The sequence below is a fragment of the Mus musculus genome, chromosome 2 (genome assembly GCF_000001635.26).
Source record: "Mus musculus strain C57BL/6J chromosome 2, GRCm38.p6 C57BL/6J".
Taxonomy (NCBI): domain Eukaryota; kingdom Metazoa; phylum Chordata; class Mammalia; order Rodentia; family Muridae; genus Mus; species Mus musculus.
In genome coordinates this window covers 88,767,037-88,777,368 of record NC_000068.7, presented here as the reverse complement: position 1 = coordinate 88,777,368, position 10,332 = coordinate 88,767,037, and the positions used below count along the sequence as shown (strand labels likewise).

The 10,332-nt window shown below is 39.4% G+C and overlaps 1 protein-coding gene across 1 annotated transcript; it reads left to right on the top strand.

The window, feature by feature from the left end:
* The first annotated feature begins 9,055 nt into the window (after positions 1-9,055).
* Olfr1200 (olfactory receptor 1200) lies at positions 9,056-10,066 on the top strand. Its single transcript, NM_001005227.2, has one exon. It carries the CDS (start codon positions 9,056-9,058, stop codon positions 10,064-10,066), a length of 1,011 nt encoding a protein of 336 aa, NP_001005227.2.
* Positions 10,067-10,332: the final 266 nt, after the last annotated feature.

The following is a 10,332-nucleotide window of genomic DNA, read 5'->3' as shown; positions in this document are numbered from 1 at the left end:
AGCTAAAACCATCCAGTGGAAGAAAGACAGCATTTTCAACAATTGGTGCTGGCACAACTGGTTGTTATCATGTAGAAGAATGCGAATCGATCCATACTTATCTCCTTGTACTAAGGTCAAATCTAAGTGGATCAAGGAACTTCACTTAAAACCAGAGACACTGAAACTTATAGAGGAGAAAGTGGGGAAAAGCCTTGAAGATATGGGCACAGGGGAAAATTCCTGAACAGAACAGCAATGGCTTGTGCTGTAAGATCGAGAATTGACAAGTGGGACCTAATGAAACTCCAAAGTTTCTGCAAGGCAAAAGACACCGTCAATAAGACAAAAAGACCACCAACAGATTGGGAAAGGATCTTTACCTATCCTACATCAGATAGGGGACTAATATCCAACATATATAAAGAACTCAAGAAGGTGGACTTCAGAAAATCAAATAACCCCATTAAAAAATGGGGCTCAGAACTGAACAAAGAATTCTCACCTGAGGAATACCGAATGGCAGAGAAGCACTTGAAAAAATGCTCAACATCCTTAATCATCAGGGAAATGCAAATCAAAACAACCCTGAGATTCCAACTCACACCAGTCAGAATGGCTAAGATCAAAAATTCAGGTGACAGCAGATGCTGACGTGGATGTGGAGAAAGAGGAACACTCCTCCATTGTTGGTGGGATTGCAGGCTTGTACAACCACTCTGGGAATCAGTCTGGCGGTTCCTTAGAAATTTGGACATAGTACTAACGGAGGATCCAGCAATACCTCTCCTGGACATATATCCAGAAGATGCCCAACTGGTAAGAAGGACACATGCTCCACTATGTTCATAGCAGCCTTATTTATAATAGCCAGAAGCTGGAAAGAACCCAGATGCCCCTCAACAGAGGAATGGATACAGAAAATGTGGTACATCTACACAATGGAGTACTACTCAGCTATTAAAAAGAATGAATTTATGAAATTCCTAGCTAAATGGATGGACCTGGAGGGCATCATCCTGAGTGAGGTAACACATTCACAAAGGAACTCACACAATATGTACTCACTGATAAGTGGATATTAGCCCAAAACCTAGGATACCCAAGATATAAGATACAATTTCCTAAACACATGAAACTCAAGAAAAATGAAGACTGAAGTGTGGACACTATGCCCCTCTTTAGAAGTGGGAACAAAACACCCTTGGAAGGAGTTACAGAGACAAAGTTTGGAGCTGAGATGAAAGGATGGACCATGCAGAGACTGCCATATCCAGGGATGCACCCCATAATCAGCATCCAAACGCTGACACCATTGCATACACTAGCAAGATTTTATCGAAAGGACCCAGATGTAGCTGTCTCTTGTGAGACTATGCCGGGGCCTAGCAAACACAGAAGTGAATGCTCACAGTCAGCTAATGGATGGATCACAGGGCTCCCAATGGAGGAGCTAGAGAAAGTACCCAAGGAGCTAAAGGGATCTGCAACCCTATAGGTGGAACAACATTATGAACTAACCAGTACCCGGGAGCTCTTGACTCTAGCTGCATATGTATCCTAGTCGGCCATCACTGGAAAGAGAGGCCCATTGGACACGCAAAATTGATATGCCCCAGCACAGGGGAACGCCAGGGCCAAAAAGGGGGAGTGGGTGGGTAGGGGAGTGGGGGTGGGTGGGTAGGGGGGACTTTTGCTATAGCATTGGAAATGTAAATGAGCTAAATACCTAATAAAAAATTAAAAAAAAAAAAAGAGAAAGGCCATTGATTTGTTTGAGTTAATTTTGTATCCAGCTACTGCACTGAAGTTTTTCATCACGTTTAGGGACTCTCTAGTGGAATATTTAGGGTCATTTATATTTATATTATCTTATCATCTGCAAATAGTGATATTTTGACTTCTTCCTTTCAAATTTTATCCCCTTGATATCCTTTTCTTGTCGAATTGCTCTGTCTAGGACTAAGAGTAATATATTGAATATGTATGGAGAAAGTGGGCAGGCTTGTCTAGTCCCTGATTTTAGTGGGATTGTTTCCAGCTTCTCAATTTACTTTGATGTTGGCCACTGATTTGCTTTATATTGCTTTTATTATGTTTAGGGATGGGCCTTTAATTACTGATCTTTCCAAGACTTTTATTATGAATGGGTGTTGGATTTTGTCAAATGCTTTCTCAGCATCTAACAAGATGTTCATGTGGTTTCTGTTTTTGAGTTTGTTTATAAAGTTGATTGCTTTGATGATTTCCATATACTAAACCATCCCTGCATCCCTCGAATGAAGCTTACTTGATCATGGTGGATGGTTGTTTTGATGGGTTCTTGGATTTGGTTAGCAGGAATTTTATTGAGTATTTTTGTGTTGATATTCATAAATGAAATTGGTCTGAAGTTCTCTATTTTTGTTGGGTCTTTATGTCATTTAGGTATCAGAGTAATTGTGGCTTCATAGAATGAATTGAGTAGAGAAAATTCTGTTTCTATTTTGTGGAATAGTTAGAGGAGAATTGGAATTAGGTCTTCTTTGAAGGTATGGTAGAAATATGCACTAAACCTATCTGGTTGTGGACATTTTTTGGTTGGGAGACCAATAATGAGTGCTTCTATTTCTTTAGGGATATGGGACTGTTTAGGTAATTAATCTGATCCTGATTTAACTTTGGTCCCTGGTATCTGTCTAGAAAATTGCCAATTTCATCCAGGTTTTCTAATTTTGTTGAGTATAGCCTTTTGTAGTAGGATCTGATGGTGTTTTGAATTTCCTCAGGTTCTGTTATTATGTCTCCTTTTTCGTTTCTGATTTTATTAATTAGGATACTATCCCTGAGCCCTCTAATGAATCTGGCTAAGGGTTTATCTATCTTGTTGATTTTCTCAAAGAACCAGCTCTTGGTTTGGTTGATTCTTTGAATAGTTCTTTTTGTTACAACTTAGTTGATTTCAGCCCTGTGTTTGATTATTTCCTGCCTTCTAACCTTCTTGGGTGAATTTTCTTCCTTTTGTTCTAGAGCTTTTAGGTATGTTGTCAAGCTGCTAGTGTATGTTCTGTCTAGTTTCTTTTTGGATTCACTCAGAGCTATGAGTTTTCGCTTAGGAATGCTTTCTTTGTGTCCCGTAAGTTTGGGCATGTTGTGGCTTCATTTTCATTAAATTCTAGAAAGTCTTTAATTTCTTTTTTTATTTCTTCCTTGACCAAGGTATCATTGAGTAGAGTGTTCTTCATCTTCCATATGAATGTTGGCTTTCTATTATTTATGTTGTTATTGAAGATCATCCTTAGTCCATATTTATCTGAGAGAATGCATGGGATAATTTCAATACTTTTGTATCTGTTGAGGCCTGTTTTGTGACCAATTACATGGTTAATTTTGGAGAAGGTGCCATGAGTTGCTAAGAAGAAGGTATTTTCTTTTGTTTTAGGATAAACTGTTCTGTAGACATCTGTTTAATCCATTTGTTTCATAACTTCTGATAGTTTCAATGTGTCTTTGTTTAGTTTCTGTTTGCAGGATCTGTCCATTAATGAGAGTGTGGTGTTGAAGTCTCCCACTAATTTTGTGTGAGGTGCAATATGTGCCTTGAGCTTTCCTATAGTTTCTTTAATGAATGTGGATGACCAAGCATTTGGAGCATAGATATTCAGAATTGAGAGTTCATCTTGGAAGATTTTTACCTTTGATGTGTATGAAGTGCCCCTCCTTGTCTTTTTTGATAGCCTTGGGTTGGAAGTCGATTTTATTCGATATTAGAATGGCTACTCCAGCTTGTTTCTTAGGACAATTTGCTTGGAAAATTGTTTTCCAGCCTTTTACCCTGAGATAGTGTATGTCTTTTTCCCTAGGGGGGGGGTGTTCCTTTAAGCAGCAAAATTTGGGGTCCTGTATGTGTAGCCAGTCTATTAGTCTGTCTTTTTATTTGGGAATTGAGTCCATTGATATTAACAGATATTAAGGAAAAGTAATTGTTGCTTCCTGTTATTTTTGTTTTTAGAGTTGGAATTCTGTTCCTGTGGCTGTCTTCTTTTAGGTTTGTTGAAGGATTACTTTCTTGCTTTTTCTAGGATGTAGTTTTAGTCTTTGTGTTGGTGTTTTCCTATTATTATTCTCTGAAGGGCTGGATTCGTGGAAAGATATTGTGTGAACTTGGTTTTGTCATGGAATACTTTGGTTTCTCCTACGGTAATTGAGGTTTTGCTGGGTATAGTAGCTTGGGCTTCCATTTTTGTTCTCTTAGTGTCTGTATAACATCTGTCCAGGATCTTCTGGCTTCCATAATCTCTGGTGAAAAGTCTGGTGTAATTCTAATAGGTCTGCCTTTATATGTTACTTGACCTTTTTCCCTTACTGCTTTTAATATTCAATCTTTATTTATTGCATTTGTGGTTCTGATTATTATGTGTTGGGAGAAATTTCTCTTCTGGTCCTGTCTATTTGGAATTCTGTAGGCTTCTTGTTTGTTCATGGGCATCTCTTTCTGTAGGTTAGGAAAGTTTTCTTCTATAGTTTATTTGAAGATATTTTCTGCCCCCCCCCCTTTTTTTTTTTGCTTGTTTGTTTGTTTGTTTTTCCACGTTCTCTATGGAATTTTCTGCACCTGAGATTCTCTCTTCTGTCTGTTGCATTCTTTTGCTGATAATCACATCTATGGTTCCTGATTTCTTTCCTAGGCTTTATATCTCCAGAGTTGTGTCCTTTTGGCTTTTCTTCATTGTTTCTACTTGCATTTTTAGATTTTGGATGGTTTTGTTTAAATCCTGTTGGGTCCGGCCAGTGGATCACATGTCTGGGTTCTGGTCTGGAAAGGCATCTAGGAAACCTGGAAGAGAAGAGAGGCTAGGTGGCGGTGCGAGAGAAAGATGCAGCTAAGACAGTCATCCTGATCAAAGCTCAATTTTACTATTCTGACACTCAGTTATGAAGGAGGAGGAGGGGCCCGATTCCGAAATAATCCTGGGGTAAGGTTGCAGGTGACCCAGTGATGGCTCTGGAACAGGTAAGTGGCAGGCTCCAGCAGTGGGCGTGGCAGAACAATTGAGAAGCAAGCTCCACCCCTGAGCAAGCAAGTTTCAGGCTGGGGAGGGGAGGCTACAAAATCAATCACCTGTTTGGTTGTGTTTACCTGTAGTTCTTTAAGGGATTTTAGTGTTTCCTCTTTAAGGACTTCTACCTGTTTAGCAATGTTTTCCTCTAATTCCTTGAGGGATTTTTGTGCTTCTTCTTTAAGTGATTCTACCTGTTTAGCCATGTTCTCCTGTATTTCTTTAAGTGAGTTATTAATGCCCTTCTGAAAATCCACTACCAGCATCATGAGATATGATTTTAGACTTGAATCTTGCTTTTTGGGTTGTTGGGGTATCCAGGACCCGCTGTGGTGGGCATACTGCCTTCTGATGCTGTCCAGTGGTCTTGGTTTCTGTTAGTAAGATTCTTTTATTTGCCTTTAGCCATATGGTAATATGTGTTGTTAAATGTTCTAGCTGTCTCTGGCTGGAGCTTGTTCCTCCTGTGATTCTTTAGCCTCTGTCAGCACTCCTGGAAGACCAACTCTCTCCTACATCCCAGTGGTCAGAATACTCTCTGCAGGCAAGCTCTCCTCTTGCAGGGAAGGTAAACAGAATTCTGGAACTCAGATCTCCTCCTGATTCTTGGTGTCAGAACCCTCCCTGGTGGCAGACTCTCCTCTGGCAGGGAAGGTGTCCAGGGGTCTGGGTCTGAGCTTTGTCTCCTGATTGAGGATGAAATCCTGAAGGGACCCTGTCCAAGAAGCTCTGTTGCTTCTGCAGCCCACATGCTCTCCTGAGTAGACTGGTCTCAGTGATCCCAAGTTTCTGGGTGTGCTAAAGCCTTCCTTTGTCCTTTTTCCCTGTTGCTGCTAGCACAATACCCTCTGGATTTTTTGGAACTGATGTTGTGTTCCACTCACCAGTGATCTCCTGGTCCAGGGTGTGCTAGGGTGCCTGCAGCATGGAGAGTCCTCTGGGGCCCTCAGCTAAGATAGTGCCGAAGATGGCACAGGGGAAGATGGTACACCAACCAGAATAAACCCCAGCTGCTGGTAGGGCAGGTGTCCTTTGTCCCTGTTCCTGCTAGCACAAGACCCAATGGGTAATTTATTTACCCTTCTGAATGAGATTAAATTTCCTCCCTTCTGGCCTTGTTGTTACTTGGGCTCTTTGGGTCTATGGATTGTAGCATGGTTTTCAAGTACTTTATGGCTAATGTCCACTTCTAAGTGAGTATATCCCACAAGTGTCGGTCTGGATCTGGGTTACCACACTCAGGATGACATGAGCTGCTTCTGATAAGGATAAAAGTATTTCCAAATATTAAAGGTAAGGACAATATATTAGATGCTGTGGAACTTTGTATTTTAAGCATTGCATTAATGTTAGTATCTATTAATACTAGTATTAGCCATATCTTCTAAGTTTCCAGTGTTCATGATTAAACACTGAGGAAGTATTTTCAAATTTCCACAATAACAATGTTTCATGGTAATATTTCTAAGTATAATAGTAATAGGTTATTCTCAGCACAGTGATATAGTGAGATGAGAAGTAATCCATCATTTACTATATATGACATATAAAACACCAGCAATTTAAGTCTTTAAACAAATTTACTGAGCAAAAGATCCCAGGATTTTATCAACATCATCATCAACAACAACAAGAACAACAACAAAAAGGAGCATTTAGACCATAGTCCGTATAAATAAATAAAAGAAAGCCTTAAAGTGTAACCACTGGATAGTGTTGGCTTGACCCTCAGATCCCTATCTACAGCCTAGCCTTCTTTCTAAAAGTTCCCCTGAGACTGCTCCCCTTGGGTATCCTTGCCTGTTTGCTTAAAGTATTTCAGGCAGTGAATCTTTAAAAACTGCATTCAGTTAAAGTTCATGGGAATCTAGGTGGTTCCCACATCTACTGTTGTTTCATCTAAAGGTTATAGAAAATAAAGAGAGCCCACGTTAAAGAACACATGGCAGTTTGGAAAAATCTGGATCTAGACAGAAGTAAGTATTATAAATAATACATAAAACCACATAGACACACACACACACACACACATGTATATGTATAGTTCTTCTGAAATTACACATTAAAAAGTAAGAGAATGTGACTAGAAAGGAATATTGTAGGGAAGGAAGATGAAAGGAATTACCAAGGAAAGAATGAAGGAAAGAAAAGAGGTAGAGGATTTTGAGAATAAAATAAATTATGACAGAGCAGTTATAGCAGCAAGTGAAGCTCTACTCATGGAGTCACAAGCATGGAGTGGATGAAAATGCAGGTGCTCCATTAGTACCATTTTCATATGTAGGTTTCTTCTATTCTCTTCTGCTCCTTCCTCCATCCTGCTACCTACCACCTTGTCCTAACACTGTTTTCTCCTTTGTTTGCATACAAGTCTATGGATGACTGTTATGTCACACATTATGCTATTCCCAGTTTTATCTTTCATTTCCTAAAATAATAAAATCAGTCTCTCTCTGTCTTTCTCTCCAATGTCCCCCTCTCCCCATTATTCCTTTCTACCATTGCTCACCTCTCTGTGCCCGCTTTATCAAAGTTATAAATATAATAAAATCTTTGGTATACTAATTTTATTCTTTATAGAATTTGGTATTAGAAAACCCCACACATAAATTCAACTTCTGATGTATCTTTCACACAGATATTTTAAATAAGAAGACATTCAAAAAATTATACAGCAATCATATGGAAATTTAGGTTGATAGACAAAGCTAAAATCCCTTCTTTTTAACCATGATCTTCAAAATATGCAAATGCTGTCAAGATATGAATCACATATTCTTTCAAAGCAGTTCTATACTGTTTTATGTCTATTTAGAAAAAACTCAGAAATACAATGACTCATGAAGTCACGATGAAAGGAAAATAGGAAAAATTATAAAAAGCTATTTAATACCATGTTTAGACCATTATAGGTGGTAAATATATGGAGATTTGGTTTTGCTTTTTTACATTTTTCTCTAAGGTAAGCTTATTTAAAGTAGCAGAAAATCATAGAAAATTCTTGATGACTAGTCACAAATTCTCATAGTCTGGGCATTGTATTTAAGTCTGAAGAGTTAAATGTCAATGCGTCCCTTAAAAAAATTCATACAATTAAGATGCAGTTGGGGTAGCTTTGCAAAAGATATAGAGAGAGCTTCCCATTAAAAAACAAAAATTGCAGACTTTTAAAAATGTGGTTTAAATAAAAGATATGTTAGTAACTAAGGTAAAACGTGTTTATTCTAAATGTGAGCAAATACATTTCTCTCTGTGTGTTTCTGTCTCCCCCCACTGTGTGTGTTGTATTGTGTTGTGTGTACTGTGTGTATGACAGAGAGAGAGAGAGAGAGAGAGAGAGAGAGAGAGAGAGAGACAGAGAGAGAGAAAGAGAGAGAGAGAAAGAAAGAGACAGAGAGAGACAGAGAGATACATAGAGAGGGTAGCAGAGAAGAGAAGTAAGAGAGAAAAGGAGAGATTAAGAGGAAGAGAGGAAGTGTAAGGTAGAGGAGAAGAAGAAGACAGGAGAAAATAGAAGTAGGAAGGGGGCACAGAGAGGTGAGCAATGGGAGAAAGGAATAATGGGGAGAAGGGGACATGGAGAGAAGGAGAGAGAGAGACCAATTTTAGTATTATAGGAAATGAAAGATAAAACTGGGAATAGCATAATGTGTGACATAACAGTCACCCATAGACTTGTGTGCAAAAAAAAGGAGAAAAAAGTATTAGGACAAGTTGGTAGCAGGATGGAGGACAGAGCAGAAGAGGAGAATAGAAGAGACCTACATATGAAAATAATAGTAATGGGACACCAGCATTTTCATCCAGTCCATGCTTGTGACTCCAAGGGTAGAGCTCTGCTTGCTGCTATAACTGCTCTGCTATAATTTATTTTATTCTCAAAATCCTCTACCTCTTTTCTTCCCTTCATTCTTTCCTTGGTAATTCCTCTCATATTACCCACAATGTCCCTTCCTAGGCACATTCTCTTCCGTTTTATTACGTGTAATTTCAGATGAACTAAGTTTCGGCTGTGCATGTGGATTCAACTAGAATTCATGGAAAATCATAAAAACATCACAGAGTTCATTTTTATGGGTCTTTGGGAGAATAGACAAATAGAGTTGCTGTTCTTTTTCTTGTTCCTGCTTTGCTACCTGGCTGTCTTAATGGGGAACTCCGTCATCTTTCTCACCATCACCTGCAGCCACCTAATCGAACAACCAATGTATTATTTTCTCTGCCATCTTTCCCTCATGGACCTCTGCTACCCCTCCACTGTGATTCCTAGGCTCATCAGGGACTTGGCAGCAACAAGAAAAAACATTTCCTATAATGAGTGCATGACCCAGCTCTTCACTGCCCACTTGCTGGCAGGTGTGGAAATCTTCATCCTGGTGTCCATGGCCTTGGACCGCTATGTTGCCATTGTCAAGCCCCTGCACTACATGGTTATCATGAGCAGGAAGAGATGTGATATGTTGATTGTCACGGCCTGGATACTGGGGTTCTGGCACTCCATTGCTTTACTACTGATGGTGCTCAGTCTGCCATTCTGTGGTCCCAACCACATCAATCACTACTTCTGTGACATTAAGCCGCTTTTGAAGCTGGTCTGTAAAGATGTTCATGTTGTTAGTATCTTAGCAATTGTTAACTCTGGGATGGTGCTTTTTGCCATTTTTATTGTACTACTTGCCTCTTACATACTCATATTGTATTCTCTGAGGACAAGATCATCTGCAGGGAAGCGGAAAGCACTCTCTACCTGTAGTTCACACATAATGGTAGTAGTTTTATTTTTTGGGCCCTGTATTTATACCTATGTTTTACCTGCAGGAAGTGAGAACAAGGATAAGGAAATTTCTGTGTTTTACACTGTGATTGCCCCCATCCTAAATCCTGTCATCTACACACTGAGAAACAGTGAGATGAAAAGTGCCATGCACAAAGTGTGGTCTCGGCTGTCAAATTTGGGGTTGAAATACGTGAAACCATCTTGTAATTCTGCTCTGATGTTCCTAGGTCAGCTACTATCCAACAGGTCACAGAAAGTACAAACAATTTAGGGGAAAGTTATGAGTCAAAGGAACAACTAAATCCTCTATGCAATCTTTATATCACAAGTTCATCTAGGGGTGATTAGGTGGATGTAAAGGCCTCAAGAATTGCTTTCATTTGGTAGAGTACTTGCTTTAGATGGGGACACTCTAGGTTCCTTTCCCAACTACCTCAACACACACAGAGATGCGCACACACACACACACACACACATACATGATACATGTGTACACACATGTACAAGCATGCACACCCACACATACACACAATCACA

Coding starts and splice junctions, on each gene's coding strand:
- Olfr1200 (NM_001005227.2), top strand. CDS start 9,056: ATGGAAAATCATAAAAACATCACAGAGTTCATTTTTATGGGTCTTTGG.